At 44.0% G+C, this 25,996-nt stretch overlaps 1 protein-coding gene across 3 annotated transcripts in view; it reads left to right on the top strand.

Moving 5' to 3' along the window:
- Positions 1-25,996, top strand: part of NIPAL3 (NIPA like domain containing 3) — a 57,797-nt gene that overhangs the window by 10,279 nt on the left and 21,522 nt on the right. For all 3 annotated transcript variants that reach the window (XM_055138320.1, XM_055138321.1, XM_055138322.1), the window contains exons 3-8: positions 7,222-7,290; positions 9,117-9,288; positions 16,402-16,461; positions 18,346-18,491; positions 22,291-22,387; positions 25,422-25,557. In XM_055138320.1, the coding sequence (XP_054994295.1) occupies positions 7,222-7,290; positions 9,117-9,288; positions 16,402-16,461; positions 18,346-18,491; positions 22,291-22,387; positions 25,422-25,557 (680 nt within the window). The remainder of the gene's footprint in view (positions 1-7,221; positions 7,291-9,116; positions 9,289-16,401; positions 16,462-18,345; positions 18,492-22,290; positions 22,388-25,421; positions 25,558-25,996) is intronic.

Below are 25,996 nucleotides of genomic sequence, written 5' to 3'. Positions count from 1 at the left end.
CTCCAGAGAATTTTGCACTAGGAGTACAGTGGCTCAAAGTCCTGATATATTATTACATTAGTGTGTAGTAATGAATGTCTGATTTGGGAAATACACATCCAAAATATTAAGCACCTCATAGGTGGAAGGCCTTATCACTCTTTCCTCATCCATGAACTATTGGGGTATCAAAGTGTTGGGGACACCTGTGTTCAGGCTTGGCCCTGCCACTTGTTCACTCTGTGAATTTGATCAAGTTTTCTCTGAGATAACTGAGATCCTCTACAGAGCATTTCCTTTCAAAATGGGCATGGCCCTCTTCCACTCAGCCCAGGAAAGCTGAGACATAATTAGGAACTGGCTTAGGCATTACCTCAGAAGACCTAGCCCTGTGTGACATTTCTAGGATATTCCAGGGGAAAGAACTCAGGGACCAAAGATGCCACAGATGTAGATGTTGGCCTGAGGCTGCCACTAGGCTCTCCTCACACCCTGCCCTTGGTGGGCATTCCCACTGTCTTATTCCCTTCTCTTCAGGGACAAGGTCAAGTCCCCATTCATGGTTAAACCACCACATGGACTCCTGAACATTGAGCACTTGAAGAACTCCAGTGAAAGCTCCTGTAGTGATTCCTCGGGAAGAAGAGGAGCAAAGTGGGTTGAGAAACCTCCCAGCAGGGTTCAGGCAATGAAAGTTGCTCTTTAGTCCTAGACACCCTCATTTTATCATTTTTAAGCTCTGGGGCCCAGAGAAGGAACTTACTACCTGAAGGACTGTTGACTCTCTCCTCAACTCTGAATGCCCTTTGCCAGGTTCTTGAGGGCAACTAAATGTGTATTTAAACTGTGACCCCTGGGCCCATGGTATTTTTTTTTTGCCTGACTTTAGTTGCTCATAAAATGGAGCAACTCAACACTTCACAAGGGTTTGGGGGCCATAATTAGCGTGAAAGAAATACTTTGAAATGCTAGGATGAAAGGGCATTTGTGATATCATGCTATTACTAATCATGTCTGCCTGTAGCTAGTTATTATTCATGGTGATAATATGCTTGTGGAAATGACTTTTAGAGGAACTCCAGCTGCCTGTGTGGTTTGTGGGAATGTTAGCACTTACAAGGTGTGGTTATTTTTTTTGCTTAACTCATTTGACCCCCTTGGAAGGACAGCTCTGAGTTCATGGAGATGGACTGGAAGGGAAAATCAAAGTCACAAAGCGAAATTGGCACCCAGTATTAATTGTAGTAGTACTCGGCAATTGTCAGAGACTGGAGGTTAGACCTCTAGCTTTGGGCAAACCTTAGTATGTTCACCTATAAACTCCTCCCAAATATTATGCTAAAAATAGGACCTGCTTCATAGAATTGTATGTAGTCCAAAGGAGTTGGAGCGTAGTACCAGGTCTATATTACACACTTATATAAACGTCACATAAATATCTTTATTATCATAGACACTTCTAATGGCATTTTGGATATTTAGGTTGGTTTGTCAGCGTAAAGGTAGTGAAGCACCTTGAAGGGTTGTGGGAGCAGAAATCAGAGACCTTTTATCTCCTACCAGCCCAAGGCAGTTCCTGTATAATTGTTGTGCGTTAATACACCCCAGTAAGCCCCCCTCCCCCCACTTTTTGCTGCACTGGGGTTTGAGCCCAGAGCCTCATACTTGCAAGGCAAGTGCTCTACTGCTGAGCTGTTGCCAAGCCCCACTGAACTCTCTTTAGCAATGACTCACTCGCATAGATAAACTGAGTTCAGGGAAAAGACCCGCCTGACTGCCAGGTCTTGGCCTCCCTTGAGGTTTAAGTTCTGATTTTTTATCTTAGAAGTCACTCTTCACAAATGGTTTCTTTTGAACTTCCTCACATTTAATGTTCTAAAGGAACACCAGGTATTTTTTTTTTCACACATTCGGTTGACAACTAAAACTTGAAACTTTTCATTATAAGTTTAAGTTTTTCTTAAGTATGTGTCAGATTTTTGCTAGGTGTGGGAATTGAATCCAGGTCAGTTGCATGTAAGGCATGCACCTTACCCCCTGTAATATCTGATTCCAGAAGCGCATCCTATAGCTATTGAAGTATAACAAAGCAACTGAAAATCTGGGTAACTAGAAACATCAACTATTTCACTGTTCATGGTTCTGTGGGTCAGGAATCTGGACAGGATCCACAAGAGTTTAAATCAAAGTCACAAAGCGAAATTGGCACCCAGTATTAATTGCAGCAGTACTCGATAATTGTCAAGATGTGGCAACAACATAAATGTCCATGAACAGATGACTGGGAGAAGAATTTGGTTTGTGTGGCAGTTAGAGGTTCAATCCCCAGCACCGCATAAGGACCCTGAGCATGGCCAGGAGTGATCCCTGAACACAGAGCAAGGAACATTCCTGAGCATTGTTGGGTATGACCCAGAAAAAAAAAAAATGTGGGGCTGGAGTGGTGGTACAGTGAGTAGGGCACCTGCCTTGCAGCCGACACAAATTCAATCCCCAGCACCCTGTATGTTCCCCTGAGCACCACCAGGAGTAATTCCTAAATGCAGAGCCAAGAATAACCCATGAACATCTCCAGGTGTGGCCCAAACCTCAGCCCTCCCCAAAGAATAAAAGGAAAATGTGATTTACTCATATAATGAAATACTATCCAGCCTTCAAAAAGAAGACTCTGGAACATGTTACCACATGGATAATCTGTGTCGCCCCATTGTTCATCGATTTGCTTGAGCAGGCACCAGTAACGTCTCCATTGTGAGACTTGTTACTGTTTTTGGCATATCAAGTATGCCACAGGTAGCTTGCCAGACTCTGCCGAGCGGGCAGGATACTCTCCGTAGTTTGCCAGGCTCTTCGAGAGGGACGGAGGAATCGAACCCGCGTCGGCCGCGTTCAAGGGGAATGCCCTACCTGCTGTGCTATCACTCCAACCCATGGATAGTCTATGCTAAGTAAAATAAGTGCTATGGATTGAATGTATCCCTCCAAGCAAATACATTGCAGGTTTTTTTTAAATTTTTTATTGAGTCACCATGTGGAAAGTTACAAAGTTTTCAGGTTTAAATCTCAGTTATACAATGCTCGAATACCCATCCCTTCACCAGTGCTCATATTCCACCACCAAGAATCCCAGTATAGCTCCACCCCGTCCCCTCACACCCCTAACCCCCCCACACCCATAGCCCCCCACCCTAAGCCCCCCCCGCCTGTGTAACTAATAAATTTCACTTTACTTTCACTTTGATTGCATACAATATTTCAACAAAACTCACTATTATTGTTTGGAGAGTCTCTCTCCTAAAGTCAGACCTGCTGAAAAGGAAGCATTAGATAATTTGTTTTCCATTGCTGAGGATGAAGAGGTATGAGGTCGAGTGACCACACTTAGCGGCCTCTCAGTTTTGGGTTTCTGTAATTTAGTATTTTAGTAACTAAGTCCAGAGAGATATCTGCCAGAATTTGCATCGTTGCCAACTTGTACTTCTCAGTTACATTATATTCCACATATGAGTGCAATCTTTCTATGTCTGTCTCTTTCTTTCTGACTCATTTCACTCAACATGATACTTTCCAAGTTGATCCATTTATATGCAAATTTCATGACTTCATGTTTTCTGACAGCTACATAGTATTCCATTGTGTAGATGTACTAGAGTTTCTTTAACCAGTCATCTGTTTTGGGGCACTCTGGTTTTTTCCAGATTCTGGCTATTGTAAACAGTGCCATTGCAGCTTTTTTTTTCTTTTTTTACTTTTTGGGTCACACCCAGTGATGCACAGGGGTTACTCCTGACTCATGCACTCTAGAATTACTCCTCGAAGTGCTCAGGGGACCATACGGGCTACTGGGAATCGAACCTGGGTCGGCCACATGCAAGAGAAACACCCTACCCTCTGTAGTATTGCTCCTGTCCCTATATTACAGCTTCAACCCCCACCTCTACCCCATAAGACATTATTTGGAAGTGAAGATTTGGGAAGAAAAACACAAAGGTGAATCCCTTCATGAATGATAATGCCCTTAAACTGAGATAAAATATAATTTTTTCATTATGTGAAGGTACAGCAAGAAGGCAACCATCTTAAGTGAGAAAAAAAGGATTCACCAGAACAAAATTAGCTCACACCTTAATCTTGGAATTTCCAGTGTTTTTATTCTGTGAGAAATAAATACTTGTTTCAGCCATCAAGTCTATGGTATTTATTACAGCACTCCAAACTGACTGGACAATAAATGTCACAGAAGGACAAATTCCACATGATTTGCTTACATTTGGCACCTACAATAGTCACACATTGAATCAGAGAGTAGACTGGTAGCTGCTAGGGACTGGAGGCAAGGAAGCAACAGGGAGTTGCTAATCAAAGGGCATGAAGTCTCCGTGCAAGATGAATAAGTTGTAAAGGCTCGCTATCCAGCATTGTCCCTATTGTTGCCAATACTGGATTGCACCCTCAACATTAACATGGTAGATCTTGTGGGGTTTTTACAGCAACAAAAGTTATAATTAGTAGTAATAATTTCAGCAGGCTCAGCAGCAGTGACCTGAGTTACTTCATATTGTGGCATCTGGAATCTTGGCTGGGCCACAGAATCCAAGATGGTCTTCACTCAAGCCTGAAACATAAAGCTGGGCTGGTTAATTAGCTGGCGGCTGGCTGGCATGTTGCCCCTCTCTGTCTTGTTGATTGGGCTCACTCATATATCACTTCAGTCCTCCACATGGACCTTTTATTTCCTTTCAAATAGTTTAGACTTATGTGTGTGTGTGTGTGTGTGTGTGTGTGTGTGTGTGTGTGTGTGTGTGTGTGTGCTGTGCCGTGCCAGAGATTGAAAACAAGGCCTCATATAGGTGAAGATTGTGCTCTCCTGCTGAGCTATATGTGTGGCTTAGTTGTTAGGCCCTTTGTGATAAATAACAGATCTGACTTCCAAGCCAAGACTGCCGACTGTCCCAGACTCCAAGGCTGAGCTAGAGCTACAGGCTTCAGGAAGCACAGGAACCGGGATGTCTTGTCCAGTCCTTGCCTTCCTGCCTTTGGCAAGATTTCACTCAGAGGCCCATCCCTGTCCAGGGAAAGATACAGAACTCAGTGACAGCCCCAGCAAGACACTCCACTGAGAACAGGGGGTCCTCCACAGATATACTAGGGTGCCAGGGTGCCAGTCCCAGAAGAAAAAGAAAGGGATTAAAATGTCAAGCAGGTAAAAGCCACAGCTGTCCTTATAAATGTCAGTGGATGGATTTTAACTTAAGAGTTCTAGAATTAAATTTGGGAAACCCAAATTGGACTTGGATACACAGCCTCGGAGACACATCTGAGCACTGTGGGCCTCCAAGCAGTAGATTGATGTACAGAGTTTCCCAAACTTATTCATCTATGTGATGCTTTTGCCTCAGAACCCCATAATACCTCTAGAAACCTATTTACAGAAACCCTAACCTGGTTAGTTTCCGGTGATCCTTTTAGCCCTGTGATCCCATAATCTTGCAAAAGAGAAGACATAGTTTCTGCTTAGTTCTCACTAATCAAGGAGATAAAAGATGGGCAAGGAGTACTGACTTAGTTCCCTGTAGTCTCTGAGATGCCCCCAATAAACTCTCCCTAATGAGCTTTTATTATGAATCGAAGTTGGTTTTGTATCTAGTTTGATCATTCGTTTAGTTTCTGTGGGCAGTCTGGCCCTGACCAGGGGCTTGAGTCCGGACTGAAGGAACCCAGAGGTGCACTCACATTTTACAGACACAGAACTGACATGTGGCCTGATGAAGGATGAAGGGAATGAATTTGTCTAAGATCATACAATGACATGGCAGCAGATCTGGGTGGTTCAGAACCTGATCTGCTGGCTTGAGGCTGTAGCTGAAAGAGGAAGAGGTTGAGAACATACATGAAAGTTTCTACCAGAAGTGTCCCTCCCCCAATGCTCTGCCCCACCCCTGGGGTCCCACAGTCTACTGCCCGTTCTTGAGGAAGGCCTCTTCAACTCTCTCAACACTCAACATGACTTACCGCTTGCTAACTATCAGTCCTTCCAGATGGATTGAAGAAATGTATTTTGATCAAGGCTGATTTTTGAAGACTTGGGAGGACAGCAGGGTGGGAAGAATCAATCACTAAGTAAAGGGGCAGTTGGGAAAGGCCCTTCATGGGAAGGGAAGGTTCATATTTGGTTACCAAAGCATTTCTGTTGGGGCTGGAGTAATAGCACAGTGGGTAGGGCATTTTGCCTTGCACAAGACCGACCCGGTTTCAAATCCCAGCATCCCATATGGTCCCCTGAGCACCGCCAGAGGTGATTCCTGAGTGCATGAGCCAGGAGTGACCCCTGTGCATTGCTGGGTGTGACCCAAAAAGGAAAAAAAAAAAAAAAAGCATTTCTGCTTATTTGGGAAACAGGGTAGTGGAGTTAAGCTGAGCCTGAACCAAGCACTTTTTGACCTAGCAGTCTAGGAATATGTGCCAAGGGAATAATCTCTTGATATTAATGCATAGAAAGTGGGTGTACTAGGTTTTGTGATTTTTTTTTTTTTACAACAGTGCAGGGAATTGAACTTAATGTCTCATGCATGTAAAAGCTGCATCTTCAGCCTCCAAAATGGGTATAGGAGGATATTCAATCATAGTATTATTTTACAAAGAGGAAGCAATCCACAAACCCAATAATAGAAGCAATGATATGAATTATGGCATATTCAAATGATGAGCTTTTTACATTTTTCTAAAATGATAAATTATAATGTTTGAGAAGGAAAAGTATTAAAATTGCTTAAATAGAATAGAAACCTTATTTTTATAAAATAACATTGCCATGAATAGCTAAGTTTATACACAGAAAAAAAATGTTTACCAGAGCCAAGATATTTTCAGCAGTTACCTCTGGTTATTAGAATTACAGGTGGCTTTTCTATTTTAGTAGTATTACTCTTTTCATCTGTCTACATTCCACTTGGATGGCACTGTAGATTAGACAGCAGAGTAGATTTAGACCTGATAAAGTCATTGTAGCCAGGGGACAAAGAGTGCAGCTTTCTGGAAATATCCAGTTCGGGGCTGTGTTTTGTAAATGAGCAAGGCAGCCAGATTAAGTGCGGATAGTGAAGTTCCAACAGAGGGTCCGGGGTGTGGCTCTGTGATGGATATTGTTTTTTCCTGGTTTTGTTTCCAGACCCAACACATGGTTGGGCTTCAAATATGTCTTAGAACTAGCTCACATCTTTTTCCCATGAACTTTCCTTACAGGAAAACTTGATCGGTGCCCTCCTGGCAATTTTCGGACACCTTGTGGTCAGCATTGCACTTAACCTCCAGGTAAGTTCTTTCACCAGCCGACTGGGACAGAGATACAAGATAAGCCGCTGTCTGAGCTGCCACCTCCATGTGGCATGTGCCTGCTCTACCCCTGGATTGGGACTATACCTGCAGGTTGTTCTAGAATCTCTCCTGCTGCTTTGCCTTCACCCACACCCTCCCGGCCCCACCCCGCCTTTTCACTTTGGACTATTATTGCAGTCTCCTCCTCTACGACTTACCTGATGATATCCTCTCATCCTCTCTCTCCTGCCTTGCTTTAGGATTGTTCCTTTTTTAAAAAATAAAATCAGCTCTAATGATAGTATTCTCTGGTGCTTAGAAGCCTCTGGGGTGTCGTGGAGCAGCTGCAGCACCCCAAATCCCTGTGACTCACCTGAGTTGGCAAACAGCTTTCATTTGGAGCTAGCAGATAGCTTGAGGAGGTGTTCCGGAGAACCCCTGTGGGAGCTGGCCCACAGATACAGTCCTGTGTGTGTTCAGGGCCCTAGGGTTCTTGTCAGTGCCCCTGCGGGCAGTCTTGAGTGGGCGTGCAAGTAAGTGGATAATTGCTGAAGATCCTCCGGTGGGATGGCTCTCAGGTGAGTTCAGGCTTCCCGGAGGCTCCGGCGGGACTAAGCAGCAGTTGCCCACAGGCCTCATTTGCCCAGGTTGCACTCTACTGGTTCTTCTGCCTCCCCTGTCTCACTTTCCCCGCTTCCTTATTCACTTCCTGGAATCACTTTCAAATGACTACCTGCTACCAGATCTCAGGACCTGCTTCTGGGAACCCCACACTAAATAAGTCCCGAGATACTCCAGCAGGTCCCTCTCCACCAGTGCTGCCCAGCTCTGGCTTCTGCCTACTGCTCCTTCCTGGGTACAGGCATGTGAACATGCTTGCGGACCTGGTACTTCAGTGAGGGGCTTCAGCTCAGCTCCCTCACACACATGTGTACAGGTTTTTCTACAGCCTCCTGGGGATGGGGACCCACCTGGTGGTACTCAGGGCATAATCCTGGCTCTGCACTCAGGAATGACTCCTGATGGTGCCTAGGGGACTATATGGGGTGCTAGAGATTGAACCCCCAGGAATACGCATGCAAAGGAAGCACCCCGCAGGCTGTACTATTGCTCTGTCCCCAGCCCCATGGTCTCTTAAATGCCTGTCTGGGTCATTTCCTTCTCGCTACAGATCACCATCTCTGCTTATGCATCTGCTGCCACACATTCCCCAGCCTGATCCACCCCAAGTGGCCACCTTGACCCACCAAGTTGATATTACACTGCCTCTGTTTCTTTAGGCCCACCTCACATTTCCTAAATACAGGCCATCCCTGGGTCAAGTATTTACCCAGGGTGGGCAGAGTCCACAGGTGTCCACAGGACTACCCAGCAGAGCTGCTAGCACAGAAGGCAGTGTAGGGAACCGGCAACCTGAATATGGGGACTTGAGGCATTGCAGATAATGATCAAGCTGGGGCCAGGCCAAAGTGGGGATCCATAGACCGTGGCTCCCACCCCAGCTGTATGTTGCTCATGATTGCATTGTAGATGCTTGTTTCCAAACCATGCCATTGCCTCCCCTCTGAAGACAAGGCCCAGGTTCCTGTGCTTTTTCAAAGCTATCAAGGAATTTTTTTTATTATATTCCCTGCAAGTTTGAACTACTGTCTTAGACTAGCAATCTAATATTTACATGGCTACTGTTTTTCTTTTCTCTGAGTAAAGACTTCAGAAAAGCCTACAGATCTTCCCAAACTAATTTTGATAGTGAAGAGTGGGATATGTAATAGCATTTCCTTCCAAGACATCTGACCCAATTGCATTCCTTCTTGGATGTCTAGAAGTACTGCCACATCCGCCTGGCAGGCTCCAAGGACCATCGGGCCTATTTCAAGACCAAGACATGGTGGATGGGTCTGTTCCTGATGCTACTGGGCGAGCTTGCTGTGTTTGCCTCCTATGCCTTTGCTCCGCTCTCACTGATCGTCCCTCTCAGCGCTGTTTCGGTGATAGGTAAGACACCCCCACCCCAGACCCTTCCCTGGGATTTACCTGTCTGTGTGAACTCAAGTGTTCACTTCCAGAACAAAGCAACGTTTGCTTTGATTGTAATGAGGCTTTATGCACATCAGGACTGGCCAGAAAATGTATGGATATTCATTCTTTTAAACCACTGGGTGGCTTTTTTGGGGGGAGATGTTCTTATTATCTCCTTCATTTTATAGATGGAGAAACAAGGGCATAGACCAGTGAAGTTACTCCCTATAAATTATACAGCCAGTTCGAGATGGAAACATCCAAAATATGGTGGTGGGAAAGTGTAATAGTGGTGGGATTGGTGTTCGCATATTAAATGTAATCAAATATTGTGAACTACTTTATAAGATAAAAATTTTTTTTAAATTATATAGCCAGGGTCTAAATGGACTGCCTGGCTCCAGAATCTACTTAAGGTTCAGAACATATCAGCCAACCCAGGTTCGATCCTTGGTGCCACGTATGGTCCCCCAAATGTTGCCAAGTGATCCCTGAGCATGGAGCCAAGAGTAAGTCCTGCACACAGCTATGTGTGACTCTACCCCAACTGGCCCAAAGACAAACAAAACAATATATATATACATACATATATATATATATATTACCATCCTCATTTGGCATTTTTCATAATTTCTATAATCAATAAACTCATGTTTCAGAATGTTGGATCCAACTAAAAGACAAAGGAGCTTTAATGTCACAAATGAAGTAGAATGGGGTGGGGAGATAGAGAGGGAAATCTTATCTTCTTAAATAAAAGATGTTTGGAGATTAGTGAACAATAGCTTTTTGTTCATGGAACTGGGAACAATAAACTTGCTTTGAAATACTTCCTTCCATCTGGCTGGCAAGCCCTAGGCTGCCTAAAAGCTCTTCCCTGCTCTGGAAGGAGAAAGTCATATTTCAGGTCTTATTGCTCCTGGAATTAAAAGGGCCTTGGAGAGCCTGGCAAGCTGCTGAGAGTATCCGCCGCACGGCAGAGCCTGGCAAGCTACCCGTGGCGTATTCGATATGCCAAAAACAGTAACAACAAGTCTCACAATGGAAACGTTACTGGTGCCCGCTTGAGCAAATCGATGAACAACAGGACAACAGTGCAACAGTGCAGTGCTATTACAATGAGATGACATTTGGGTGGCTTCCATGTGACCCTCCTATACCCAAGGCAGACCCTATAACTCTCCTTCCTACAAAATCTCACTGAAGCCTCAGAATGCTGAGATTTTACAATGCTGAGACATCACCAACTAGCAGGAGAGCTAGTGGCAGAAGAGTGAGAACTTCACCGTTCAATGAATACCACAGCTCTGGAGGCTAATGGGTAGCAGCAGGCAGTGTGAAACGCCACCTGGCTCTCTTACTTTAAGGTTACTGCTTCTGTCTTCACCAAACCTTTCTCTGGTTGGTGCACATTTCTTACAAGACTCCGGAGTTATGCTGTAACAGTTGGTTTTGACAATTTTCCAGTTCACTGGAAGTTATTATTTTGCTTTCTCAGATCATTTTCTAAATCCCTCTTTTGACCAGAGTTGGTATACTGGTACCCCCACACAATAGTATGAGGTCCTCAGCTATGCTACTTTTTCCCATGCAGTATTTTTTTATGTGGGAGGACACATCTGGCAGTGCTCAGGGGTTACTCCTGGCAGTGCTCAGGGGATCATATGGAATGCTGGGGATCGAATCCTTGTCAGCCACGTGCAAAGCAAATGCCCTACCTGCTGTACTATCAATCCAGCCCCCTATGCACTATTTTTTTTTCTTTTTGGGTCACACCAAGTGTTGCACAGGGGTTACTCCTGGCTCATGCACTCAGGAATTACTCCTGGCGGTGCTCGGGGGACTATATGGGATGCTGGGAATCTAACCCGTGTTGGCTGCATGCAAAGCAAGTGCCCTACCTGCTGTGCTATCGCTCCAGCCCACCCTATGCAGTATTTTTAAAACATAATTTATATGTCTTTAATTGAGATAAGTAGCTTTCCATGGTCTTTGTCCTATTATCTTCTCTGACCTACTTTATACATTTATTATTGCTTAGCCCCTATAGGTATTCTCTCTCACTCTCTGTTGCACTTTCTCTTCTCTTCTTTCCTCTCTCTCTCTCTCTCTCTCTCTCTCTCTCCCTCCCTCTCTCCCTCTCTCACTCTCTCTCTCTGTTTGTCACACCTGGCTGTGTCCAGGACTTACTCCTGCTGTGTGCTCAGGGTCCTTCCTACTAGTGCTCAGGAGACCATATGTGGTATCAGGATCACACCTGGTACTTGCCTTACGTGCTGTATGTTTCTCTGGTCCCCTATAGATATTTAGACTTGTCCTCTAATCCTAAAGGGCTCTCATAAACATATGAATGCTTATTCATCATCAGAAAAAAATGTGTGACTAAATTCTTTATATATTAGCCTTTGAATTTTTGGTATTGGTTTTGTTTGGGGACCACAACTGGCAGTGTTCAAGGCCCTAGTCTTTGGATTTTAATAATAATCAAATAATTAAATTATTTCTGTATCACTGTCATCCCATTGCTCATAGATTTGCTGGAGCAGGCACCAGTAACGTCTCCATTGTGAGACTTGTTGTTACTGTTTTTGGCATATCAAATACGCCATGGATAGCTTGCCAGGCTCTGCCATGTGGGCAGGATACTCTCAGCAGCTTGCTGGGCTCTCCGAGAGAGACAGAGGAATCGAACCCGGGCCTGCCACGTGCAAGATAAACGCCCTACCCACTGTGCTATCGCTCCATCCCAATTAAAATATTTAGGGAAAATTTTTTTGGTTTTGTTGATTGACATACTATGCTTTACAAAGTTGTTAATGATGGTTTTTTGTGTACATATGCTAGTACTACTCTCATTACCAGTGTGCCATCTCCCTCCACAAGGATCCAATGCCCCTCCCTTTCAACTTCCCCACTCCCCACAAAATCAGTTTTGTGGATCAGTTCTCTTATTGTGTTACCTTTGGCCCTTTGTTGATACCTTCTGTGTATCTTTAAGTCTTGGGGGGGGGGCATTTTTTAAGTAATTATTTATTGTAATTAATAAATTAGAAATGAAATACTTCTAATATTTCACTTCTAATTTATTTTTTATAAAAACAGGAAAAAGTGATGTACCGTTCTTTAACATTATACTGGTAGAAATATGTTTTTCTTTTATCGAGAAATAGCACAATAAAACTTTTGAGTTCTATTGTTTTTATTAAAGCACTCAAAATTTTACTCGTTCTATTTTCTCAGTTGGGAATATGTGTAATAATGATATTCCAAGGAACTGTATTTATTATAATTTATTTTTAAAATTTCTATTTAATTTTTTAATTGAATCACAGTGAGATACACTGTTACAAAGTCATTCATGACTGGGTTTTAGTCATATAATGTTCCAACACCTGTCTCTTCACCAGTGTTCACTTCCCACCACCAATGTCCCCAGTTTCCCTCCTGCCCCCTCCTCCACCCCTATGGCAGGCATTTTCTCTCATTTTCTCTCTGTCTCTATCTCTGTCTCTGTCTCTCTCTCTCCTTTTGAGCATTATGGTTTGCAATATAGATACTGAAAGGTTATCATGTATATCCCTTTACCTACTTTCAGCACTCAGTTCTTTTCCAGAAGGGGGGGAGGAGAATAACGCAAAAATTTCCAAATACTTAGGAAATAAGCCGTATACTTTGATACCATGAGAGGGCGGAGGGACCTCCAAAGAACCCTAAGAATTGTAAAATGTTTTGAACAAAATTCTTATAGAAAAAATTATAGTATTAAATGTTTGTCTTAAAAAGGAACATTCATAAATCAATATTTTGTTTTCACCTCAGTAATCTAAAAAGGGAGGAGCATATGAAACCACAAATAGGAAACTTAAGAGCAAAAGTCGGCAAAATTGAAACCAGAAAGACAATAGACAAAAATTAATCAAACTAAAAGATTTTTGTAAAATCATTAGAATTGACAAACCTCTAATAAGACTAAAATAGGGAAATGAGGCAAATTCATGTAATCTAATCCAATTCTTAAGAAAGAAGAGACTGAATTATATGGAACTTCAGGTATTGGCCTCCAGAAACCCTGGGCTTTCAGAGCTTTGTGAGTCACATAACAAAAAAATATTTAAAATAGATATTAAATAATAGCAATAACCATTTATTGGGTGCCTATTATTACCAGTCAGGCTTAGGTGCCTTAATAAAAATAATTTTCTAAATAGTAATAGTTCATTTACTTAACTTTTACTGTGTGGCAAGTGATTAACTCGTATTTATCACTTATCTCTGTAACTCAGAGAAGTAAGGTGTGTTGAGAAACTGAGTCAGATTGAGAAAAAAATGAGAGAAGAGGAAGTGAGGGGAGGGAATGAAGGAGAGGAGAGAAAGAAAAGTGAGAGCAGAGAAATGGAAGACCGGATTTGTAGTGTTTCTGATTTATGTGGTATAAATACTGCCACTGTGGCTGATTTCAGGCTACCAGTGGTTTCCTAAATATTTAGCAATCAGCAAGCTGGTGCAAGGTGGATCCAGCACACTATTTCATAGACAAGGGAAACAGGCTCAGATGAAGTGACTTACAAAGTTAGCAGAAGCAAAACTAAAACAGAAACATGGATCTATTCAAGTGAATGCAGTTCATCTTCTGGGGACTTTCTGGAGAAATGTGAATACTTCTGCAAACATGGAGATATCAAGAAATAAAATAATCAGGAGCTGGAGTGATAGTGCAGCAAGTGGGGTATTTGCCTTGCATATGGATGACCTGGGTTTGATCCCTGGCACTTCATGTGGTCTCCCAAGCCCACCAGGAATGATTCCTGATCACAGAGCCAGGAGTAAGCTCTGAGCCAGGTGTGGCTGGAATCTACCCCACCACCAACAACAACCACACATACATTAAAAAAAAAGAGAGAGGGGGGCCGCACGCATGTGCGGCCTCTCCGCAGCTGCACAAGCGTGAATCCAGACCCAGCAAAACCTCCCACAGATGGGATTTACGACAAAAACTGCAGCAAAAGGACACGAGGGTGCTCTTGGGAAGGTGGGAGGCACCGGCCCCTCCCACCGCCGAGATGTGATCCCGGGGGCCACACGCATGTGCGGCCTCTCCGCAGCTGCACAAGCGTAAATCCAGACCAAGAAAACCTCTTTCGGCATGGGCAACTCCTCGAAGAATGTCTCCAACCTGAGAACTAAGCCTCGGCCCCGTGCCCGCCCAGGAGGGGAAAGGTATTTCTCTCGCCTCTTTCTCTCCAGGGATGAAGGGCGAGGTGTCCGCCATATTAAGACGACCACAGATTGGGTTTTCAAGCCTGCAACGATCCAATATCTGGAAGAAATCTCCCTGGACTTTGTGTCAAAGTACAGAAATTCAAAACTGTACTTTGGTGTCAAAAAAGGCAGAAGTTTGTCTTATTTGTCTTCACAGTAGGTCTGAATCTAGTGGGGTACTCCTAACAACAATAGTGAGGTTTGTGTTGAAATATTGAATGTAACCAAAGTAAACAGAATGTAAAATGAAACTTATCAGTTACAAGGTAGGGGATGGGGGGGCGGGATGGGAGGTGTACTGTGTGGGTTTTTTTTTTTTTTTTTTGGTGGTGGTATATGGGCACTGGTGAAGGGATGGTTGTTTCAGCATTGTATAACTGAGACCTAAGCCTGAAAGCATTGTAATCTTCCACACGGTGATTTAATGAAATAAAATTTAAAAAAATAAATAAATAAATAAATAAATAAATAAAATAAAATAAAAAAAGAGAGAGAGAGGGAAATCCAGACCCTATGTCAGGCTGTCTTCACCGGGGCAACTCAGAGGGGGTGGATTGAGTTTCCCTCCCCACCCCAACAAAGCCCCAGCAGCCGAAAACCTCCAGGATCCATCACCACCATGCTCACAGGCACTGTCCACAAGCCTCACCCACAAATGAATCTGCAGGGGGGCCCAGATACACGGACCTGTGACTGAAATCTCCAAGCTTACCCAGAGTGGGATGGGCCTCCTCTTCCCACCTCCCAAGTTTACTAGTAGCTTGGCAGTCACACTCATAAAGTGCCCCTTGACAGCATATAATCTCATCAATGGCCAAGATCCAGAGACTATGAAATAAAGCTCCCAGAAGAGAGCAACATAGGCCACACCCATGAGTGAATCTGCTCTATAATTCTATTCTAAATTTTAGAATTACTGGAGTGCACGACTGCATTCACAGCCACACAACCTCTCATGCTCTACACCACTGATGTACCTGATGTACCAAGAATCGAACATATTTGATTGGGTTTAACAAACATGTTTTTAATCTCTTATACAAGGGCTTAATGGCTCCAGGATGAAGTACAACAATCTTCACACACTTTCTTCTTATGGTGGTGGGAAGGTGCACGGTCGTGGGATTGGTGTTTGAATGTTAAATGTAATGAATTATTGTAAACATCTTTATAAAAATAAAATAAAATGAAATGAAATAAGAGAGGGAGGAGGAGCTGGAGCGATAGCACAGCGGGTAAAGCATTTGCCTTGCACGCAGCTGACCCAGGTTTGATTCCCAGCATCCCATATGGTCCCCTGAGCACTGCTGGAGTGATTCCTGAGTGCAGAGCCAGGAGAAACCCCTGAGCATTGCCAGGTGTGACCCAAAAAGAAAAAAAAAAGGGAGGGAAGAAGAATCTAGGATAAATACCAGAAATGCCAAAGTAGGTATTGTAGTGGAAGGAAAGTAGTTTGGGGTAAAATCTGTCCTTTCACCAACTGCAGGATCTCATGTTATCTTTCATCTCTTAGCCTTGCTGTTCTCATTTTTCAAATACTAGCATCCATTTCAAAGGGCGGACATATTTTAAATAACTTATATAACGCATCACTTGTCACATAACATATACTCAAGATGTGGTGCGTCTGACCTCCAAGGAATTCCTTAGGAAGTCCCGAAGAGGAGCCTCCTTCCCAGGATGGAATCACAAAGGAATCAGCGGGACTGAACTCATGGGGGCAGGAGTAAGAGGCTACGAAGCACCAAGCCCTACTCCAATGGGCAGAGGGATGGGTAAGATGACTCCCTTTCACTGAGTTGGCCTCCATTCTCTTTTCCTTCTGTCTAGCAAGTGCCATCATAGGACTCATATTTGTCAAAGAAAAATGGAAACCTAAAGACTTTCTGAGTAAGTTTACTGATTTATTCATTTTAGTTGTGTGTGTGTGTGTGTTTATTATAAAACCAGTGTAGCCCAATTTAGAGATTATTACCCTGTGGTTCTATATTCCACCCTCATCAGCTGCCTAAGAGCTGGGTTTTTTTTTTGATTGGTGGTACTCAGAATCATCTGTGAGACTTTTAGGACTGGACTTTCTTTTCTTTTCTCTTCTTTTTTTTTACTTGGGTCACACCCAGAACTGCTCAGGGATTACTTCTGGCACTCAGGAATTACTCCTGGCAGCGCTCTGGAGACCCATATGGGATGCCAGGGATCAAATCCGAACGGCAGCAAGTAAGGCAAATGCCCTACCTTCAATACTATTGCTCTGGTCCCAGAATTGGATTTTCATTCATTCCATTTGATCTGTACTTATTGAGCATCTATTATTGGGATTTTGGAAGGCCCAGTAAAAGGTTCTGTTCTTTCTCTGCATCAAAAATAATGTGAAGTGAATGCGATAGTCACACTCAGGAAATTAGAATGCATGCTTTACTCCTAAACAAAATAAGATACAAGTCTACAGCTCAGGTATACTTAACACCAAATGAACTTGCTTACACTCTTTCCCAATAATGCTTTGACTCTCTACTAATCCTTGGGTCGGTCTCCCAAAGGAACATTTAGGTTTACAGAATTGAACTCTTGCCTGAAATTACCACCTCAGTATAATCTGGGGCAGAGAAAAAATGGAAAAAGAGCAGAGCCTCAATGTTTAAAATTCTGCTAGATGAGTTCCACTCATTTGATCAGTGTGGGGGGCAAGAGGTAAAATATCAGTCCAGTGATGGTCTCATGGAAACCCCAGAAGTGCGGAGAAAGTACTACCCAAGATGCTCCTATGAGTGCCAGGAAGTTAGCAGTAAGTATGAAGGCAGCATTTGAGTTCCTGTGGCGATTACAATTTAATGTGTGAGTGTGTGTTGCAAGGAGAGTGCATGCAGTAAATAAGTAAACAACAAAATAAATAATAATAATTTTAGATTGTTGTGAGTGTTTCAGAGATAAGAATGCTTCTTGGTAAAGAATGGGGAGATGGAGAAATTTTATCTAGACCAGTCTCTCTGAAAAGGTGATTTTAAGCCCAGACATAAATGATACTGAGGAGATTGCCATGTCAAGATCAGTGGACAGAATGTAGAGGAAAAAGCAGGTACAAATTCTCTGAGATAAGAATAAACTTGGTGTTCATAAACTTGGTGTTCAGTATCTATAAGGCCAGTATAGATAGTAGTGAGTAAGAATGGGAGGACATTAGAGCAAGGAGACATAAAGATAATATAAGGGGAGGGGGAGAGAGAGAGAGAGAGAGAGATGTATATGTCAGCAACTAGCTTTAAGATATATCAAAAATAAGATGGATCAAATGAACAGGTAAGCTAGATGTAATAAAGTAAATATCAGATATCATTTAAGTTGTGGAACTAGATGCTTCCTGAATAACTCTTTCAACTGTTGAGTGAGTCTGAAAAAGTTTTAAGCTTAATGTCAGGAGGTGTATCCTGATACTGTGGATTCACAGCCAGCTCTATGAAGTGTCAATAGTATAGAATAAGATCAAGATGTGTTCACTTTAGAAGCATTCGCTGCATATACTTTTCTGTCTATATGTTTTGCTTCATTAAAAATGTTAATGCTAGAGCCAGAGACATAGCTCAGTGGTGGAACACTTATTTGCCTAAGTAAGGTCCTGGGTTCAACCACTGGCACCACAGACAGCACCACCCCATCCCCATACCCCCAAATTAGCATTAAGTAGAGAAAAAAATGCAAGTAATAACAAGCCATGGTTTGCTGCTGGCCTGGGCCTGCTCTGTCAAGAGCCCTATAACAGCCTCTCTTTCTCTCTAGGGCGCTACATCACATGCTTTGTTGGCTGCGGTTTGGCTATCATAGGCACCTACTTGCTGGTGACATTTGCACCCAACAGTCACGAGAAGATGACAGGAGAGAACATCACTAGGCATCTTGTGAGCTGGCCTTTTCTCTTGTACATGGTAAGGAAAGCCTCTAGTCCTTCCACCTTGATGGGGCAGACAGCTGGGGGTTGACTGGGAGAGGGATTTGGGTCTTGGAAACCAGAAACCAGGATACCAACCAATAGAGGAATCATGATATATTTTATAAACCTCCAAAACCATGCTTATAGAGAATACATAGATCATGGGGAAAAGCTTTTTCTCCCCTTCCATCCTGAATAATATCTAAAGCTCCTATATAGACAATGTGAAAAACAAAAAGCTAAGTTATATCTTCAAACAATTATAGCTTATTGTTTTGCCCAGTATCATACACCTGATGGAAGCTGGCAGAGACACAAGAAACACTAGATCTCCCACCCCACAGCCATCCTGCACTCACCTGCACCAACTTGCACCAATTGCATTCCACCTTAAGTTAAATAAACTGAGGAGAAAGTCTTAGGCGTTGATAAAGCGCTGGTGTCAGCTGGTGTCATTCTATTCACATGCAGCACCGTGCTGAACATTTTGCATGTCACCTCAGACTCTCAGCAATCCTGAGTGGTTTTTCTCCCTCTCCATCTTATGGATGAAACCTGGACTCAGGGAGGTAGCTGCTTGCTCAGGGTCCCATCTGAGCAGAGCTGGACTGGAAGCCAAACCTTCCTGGCTCTGGTGCCACCTTCCTGCCCCAGGGTGACAAAGATGTTCATTGTTTCCCTTCTATTGGGACTGCTCGAGTGGCCTTAGGATGTCCATTTCCATTTTATTTCCTGCTAGACAGAGAGTAGATTTCTCCAAGATCAAGGCTGTGTCAGCTCCCCGGCCTCAGGCTTCCCAAAAGGATGGGGAAGATGTCTGCAGGGCTTCCCTCTTCTGGAAAAGCCCAACTCCAGGACACAGGCTCTGCACCTAAGGCATCCTGAGCTCCAATATGTTATATGCTATTAGCCTTGGCCAAATCAGCAATCAGAAGCTTCACCTCCTCTGAGACCTGGTAGAAGTCAGTGGGATTGGGGTGGTGGTTGGGAGGGACAGAGAGTGGTCTGGAAAACACCCAGCACTGACATAAGCTTAAGACTGATGCAGTTTGTCTTCTCTCGTGGTCACCATGAAACAATGCAGCAAACTAGTTACAACATGGTCAAATCAAAATCAATAAATAGTAATTGTCTGCTATGTGCCACACCCTGTGGGTATAAAATATTAACAAGACTTGCTTGCAGAACTCAGCAGGAGGCACCAACATCCATTTAGAGGTTTTGTTTTAGAGCACTAAGGGCTGTTCCACATTTATTTGAGCATCATGAAGAATGGTGGAAAAATTACATGTACGGTGGTTGGGAATGTTGACGAATGACTCTCCATCTGCTTGATGAAATATTCTGAAGCAATTGAAGATAATTATAACAACTTCATAAGCCATGAAGATTGTTTATAGTAACTAAAAATGGCCCGGTACGGAATTATGCATTGATAAGATGACAAGTAGATAAAATAAGTATTCACTGCAACCAAGACAGGAAGAAACAAGAAAGTGAAAACAGCTGTGTTTTTTTCAACTCTCTAATTATAAGAATTTTTAAATGTTTCTTTTCAAAATGCCCACTAACATTTCTATATTAGTTTTTATAACAAATACACTTTAGCAGGAGGTTGGGATACAGAAATGGAATTAAAGCACTGTCAAAATTCCCTGGCTTCATTTAACTGGATGCTGAGACTGGTTTCACTTCTTAGGAAACTGTTGCCAAACTCCTGGCCTATGAAGAAGAGCAAGGCCAACGTATTGATGCAAAGGGGCAATCTCAAACTCAGATCTTTGTTGTACAATTATAAGATGCTGTGGATTGGTTGCCAGCTAGATGCTAGGCTCTGGGTCTCCTGCCTTCAGGCAGTGAAGTCTAGTGGGACAGTGCATGGCTCTTGAAGCCAGACTATGAAGGCTCCAGTCCTAGCCCTGTGATTTATTAGTATTAGATTCTAATAGTACCTATTCCATAAACCTTGTATGCCAATTTGACTACAAGAGAAAATGCTTAGAATAGTGCCTGGAAAATTTTTGTTGATATTGTTTATTATGAATAAGCTATGGGACCAGTGAAATGGTTCAGTAGTTAACCATTGCCTTGTATGTGGCTGTTGCCAGTTCAATTCACAGCACCATGTATTGTAAAAAACTAAGGCTCCCTGAGGGGCGTGTGCACTCGAGGGCTCTCTGGGCCGCTCTGTCTCACCGTCCGTGTTTGGTGCTCTGGAACCACTGTGTATGGGCTGGATCGGGATGGCTGTTGGCCAAGGGCAGGCAACGGAAGAACGAGGACCAAGCTGGTTGCTGATTAGTTACCGTTTATTCAATCTTCCATCTTTCCCATCTCCCGCACTCCCAGCTCCGTCCTCTCTCTCTCCATCTACTGCAGGGTCTCGCTTCTCTAGTCTCTCCTCCTACTTGTCTCTCCCACCTTGCCCTCTAGGCTACACCCAGCCAGGTAGCAAAATCAACATAAGAAAGCCCTTCCTGACTCTTAAGGTTTTTTTCTTTTCCTTAGTCCAAACACTTATTAACATCTTAATACTAGTTATTTTTGTATGGACATAGCAAGAGATACATTGAGGCTTGCAAGGCAGCTCTCCTGGCAACATCTTGCCACAGACTCAGACCACAGCACTCAGGCCAGATTAATCACTCCTCACCCTAGCAGGGTCCAAATCTAGTTATCACTGTTTGCATCATGACATTTGTCCATGATCAAGCTCTTAATTTATAGTTAAGCATTAGGCACCTTGGCCAGGCCCATCTCGATGCCAGGGTAGCACACAACTCACCGCTTGCCCTGGGTCCGTCTCGTCCCTCGTCAGGACCCTGCTTTTGGGAGTGCTAGGAAGTAAGGGCAGCTGAGGCTTAGGTTGAGAGAACAGATGCCCAGGAGGAAAATATCATGTAGAGTCAAATGACTCCCAGGTTACAAAAGCGTAACATTTGCTAAGTCTTCCTGTATCCATACAAAAAGGACATTGCTCTGAATAAACTATGCAAAGGACTCAAGGAGAAGAGAAAAACATTATTTACAAGTCAATAGAACACTAAGAAAGAAGCTACAAATAAACAAAAAGGAATGGGAGCACTGTAATGGGAGTAACCCAATAAACCTAAACTACCTGAGGCTATGTTATCCTTACAATGTATGGTCTCCCCAAGTACTGCCAGGGGTCACACCTGAGCACAGAGCCATGAATACTACAGAGGATGCCCCCCACCTCCCGCCACAACCCTAAACATCACACAGTTTTTTTAAAAAGAGTAAGTTCTGGTTGGTATCCTCTGAAATAAGAATTATTATCCCTATTTCACTGAGGAGAGGGCAATGAGGTTTTTGAAAAGTTCAATAATTTGCCCAAAGTCACACAGATGGTTTAAAAGTAGATCCAAGTTCACGAGTGGGCCTCTATGACTCCAAATGTTCTCTTCTTCCTACACTACTCAGTCATACACTAGAGGTTTCCTTAGGGGAAGGAACCTATATGCCACATTCTTACCCAAAGAGTCAAAGAGTTTTCTTTGGGCAAGTGGCTCCCCACTTTAGGGTGAATTAGTGAACTTCCTGAGGTTGTCCAGGGCCTAGGGAGATCCCCTCAGTATTCTTCCTTTTCCACAGGTCCCCTATTGCAATTTGTGGAAATATGTATGGGTGTTTCAACTCCCTTTCAACCCTGAGGGTGTGTGAGTGATGAGACAAATAACCAGCACAAACCTCATCCCAGCCAGCCGGCTCTCCTGGTCTTGTCTTTCTCTGGGGTTTTCCCACTGACCCCTCTGACTTGCTGCTCTCTGTAGCTCGTGGAGATTGTCCTCTTCTGCTTGCTACTGTACTTCTACAAGGAGAAGAATGTCAACAATATTGTCGTGATTCTCCTCTTGGTGGCATTACTAGGTAAGTTGTGGGGGTCGGTGTTGGGGGGGAGGATGCAGGGCAGGGGTATGTCTGGGTGATGGAGTTTTGCCGTCCCCAAGTGGCACTGAGTGATCCCCGCTGGCTACAGGCAGCTTCTAGCTTCCAGGAGGTACAGCTGAGTTCTTGCTCCAGTACAAAGATAGTTCTGTAAACGGGCCACAGTGAACTCCTACTTTCAGTGTGCCCTCCTCTCGAAGGAGGAAAGGGCAGTGAACAGTAGACACACACACAGATTGTGTAACTTGGGGAAGTGCTGTCTGCAGTGAGGAAGGCAATGGATTTGGTGGAAGGGCAGTTGTAATGCTCATCTCACAAAGCCAGAGGTGGGGCAGGTGCCAGCGATCGAGGCATTAAGGTCCATGGAAAACCTGTCCGAAGTTAAAGGTCAGAGTGGGTTTTGTGCTCTCTCTCATTCTCCTTTAGAGGGATAGGAGCTGCAGGGTGGCACCTTCTCAGACAGAAGCAAGGTGTGAGCCACACAGTTTGCTATAGTAACTAGAGATGTAACAAACGTCTGGGCTTCAAAAAAAAAAAAAAAAAGAAACGTCTGGGCTTCCTGGAGGAGGAGGTAGAAACCTTATCACTGCCTTGTAATGACTTGGCAGTCATGGTTGGTGACTTGCCCTTCTTGTTATACTGTCCTCTAACTGGGACATGAGAGGATGAAGGAGAGGGTTACTGAAAGGACCACAAGTGCCCTCTCTCCTGTCCTCCCCCAGCATCGGGCCCCAGACCACATGGGCATGTGCCCCAGAGACCAGGTGGTTTTTACTGTTTTGTTTTGTTGTTGTTGTTGTTGTTTTTGCTTTTTGGGTCACACCTGGCATTGCACAGGGGTTCCTCCTGGCTCTGCACTCAGGAATTACTCCTGGCGGTGCTCAGGGGACCATATGGGATGCTGGGAATTGAACCCAGGTCAGCCGCGTGCAAGGCAAACGCCCTACCCGCTGTGCTATCTCTCCAGCCCCAGACCAGGTGGTTTTTAAACAGCTTCATGGAGGTGGCATTTACATGCTATGCAGTTTACCTGTTCAAAATATATAATCACAGAGGTCTGCAGCCATTGTCATTATCAAATTTTAAGATTTTTTGATACCCCCTAAAAAAATTCTATGCTTTTTTTTTTATACTTGTTCCTGTCCTTCCCTCTTTCCAGTCCTTACCAACCACTTGTCTGCTTCCAACTCTGTAGATTTGCCTTTGGGGGCATATTCAAAGGGATCCTATCATCGCTGGCTTTTTGTGAGCTTCTTTAACCAAACAGATTGTGTTAGTTATTCATTCGTGTCATGAGTTACAGAGCAATAGTACAGCGGGTAAGGAAGCCTGCCTTGCATGCAGTCCACCCAAGTTGGCTATGGTCCGGATGCACTTCCAGGAGTGATCCCTGAGCACAGAGCCAGGAATAAGTCCTGAGCACTGCTGAGTGTGATCCCTGCCCCCTTCTCCTCACACACACCAAAGAATTACTAATCCACTCCTAGGTGATTTCTTTCTTTCCAAAGGTGATCTCCGTATCAAAAACATTTCCAACCAGAAGATTCTGAGATACCCTGTGTCTCCTTCTTAATAATACAACCCACATGAAAGTGATTGTCTAGGCTGGTACTCATGTCTAAAGATTCTGTTCCATCTCGTGAGTGGCCCAGAGACTATGTGTGCTGGATGGTAGGCAGCAATGGCAAAATAGGATGAGGCAGAGAGAAACAGGGGAAAACTTGTTCAGTCAGAACTAGTGGCTTCATCTGTAATACATTTGGAAGCTGCTTTTAAAATAATGTTTTTGAATTTTACCAAAAGGATCAATGGTATAGAATTGAAAGTTGTTTCTTCAGCGTTGTATAAAGTAGTGGGGTTGCATCAGTGAGGTGAATAAGATGACCCACAAGGTGTTTTGGAGTAAAATATTAGAGCTTACACTTACTTATCTCCATTTTTAAGTGGAATTTTCTGTCTGTGGTTTAATAGTGTTGTGATATGCCATATAAGCACAGTATTACATGACTAAATTTTCATACACATAAATGTATATGTTATAAAAAGCCTATACAGATGCATAGTGGTATATATTTCAAAACATTTGAAGATCCCTGATCTAATGAAAGCTTATTCTAAAATACCAATATGAAGCCAGAAGTGATAGTACTGTGGATAGAGTTTGCCTTGTACACAGCACACCTGGCTTTGTTCTCCGGTGTTCTTTGATCCCCATATGATCCCGAGTACTTCCAGGAGTGATTCCTGAGTACAAAACCAGGAGTAACCCCAGAGCACTCCCAGATGTGGCCCCCAAAAAGCAAAACAAGAAAGAAAGAAAATACCAGTGAATTGGGCCAGGGATATAACACAAAGGAGTAGAGCATATGCCTTGCTTGCATAAGGCCTTATTTGGATCCTGGCACTGCATGCCCACTCCCCCTGGCCCTAGCACCACTTGGGTATAGCCCTGGTGGTCCCTAAGCACTGTGGAGTGTGGCCCTGGTGATTCCCAGCACAACCTACGAGAACCCATTGTCCTTCCTTGTTTAGAAGGGACATTTAGAAATACCTAGGGTCTTGTTTTCCTCTCTTCTGCGATGCAGTGGCAGAGAAAGCTCAGGACAGCTACCTGGAGAAGCTCTGAGTTATTGCTCCAGCACCAAGAGTCTCCAGAGGGGCTGGAGCAATAGCATAGCAGGTAGGGCGTTTGTCTTGCACACGGCTGACCCGGGTTTGATTCCCCAGCATCCCATATGGTCCCCTGAGCACCGCCAGGAGTAATTCCTGAGTGCATGAGCCAGGAGTAACCCCTGTGCATGGCCGGGTGTGACCCAAAAACAAAACAAAATAAGAGTCTCCAGAGTGCCAGGAATAGTTCCGCAAACATAAGATCCAGTACAGTGGCTTCACACCATGTAAATCTCTGGGTTGGCAGTGGGGGCGCCCTTGTCTTCTCCGCCAAGTTCGTTGGGGTTATAAATTGACACCCTCCAAATCCCTGAGACTCTCACTTGCCCTCTTGCCCCTTCTCCAGGCTCCATGACGGTGGTGACGGTGAAGGCAGTGGCTGGGATGCTGGTCTTGTCCATCCAGGGGAACCTGCAGCTGGACTACCCAATCTTCTACGTGATGTTTGTCTGCATGGTGGCAACCGCCATCTACCAGGCCACGTGAGTTACAAATTCTTGACCAGATGGGCCTCGCTGGGTTGGTGTTGATGGCATTTGTCTCTTTGGAGCTGTGGAGAAGCAGCCTTGCACCAGGGTTTGGCATCTCGGGTGGTTACAGGGGGCCTGTGAGTTTGCTGATTTGTCACGTGGAGTGGCTCGGTGCCACTTGAAAGATGATCCTGATGTAGATGGAGCTTTTTCTTTCCCCAGAGGTGAGAAACGCATGAGCGGAGGCAGCTTCACGTCCCATCTGCTTCCAAGCCGGCTTCCTCTCTGTGGGCTTTGGAAGAAGCTGTGCTGCCCCATGAGGCACTTATTTATCTTCTAGGTGGAAATCTAGTTGCTACCTACTGTTCTCAAAGGATCTCCCTCAAATCTTCCCAAGTTAAGGTGGCTATTTATCTTTCTGAGCACAAGAATCAAAGTCAAAAGAAGCAGC

Source organism: Sorex araneus, chromosome 5 (assembly GCF_027595985.1).
Source record: "Sorex araneus isolate mSorAra2 chromosome 5, mSorAra2.pri, whole genome shotgun sequence".
NCBI lineage: Eukaryota > Metazoa > Chordata > Mammalia > Eulipotyphla > Soricidae > Sorex > Sorex araneus.
The sequence above is the reverse complement of the archived record's forward strand: the minus strand, read 5'-3'. Positions and strand labels throughout refer to the sequence as shown.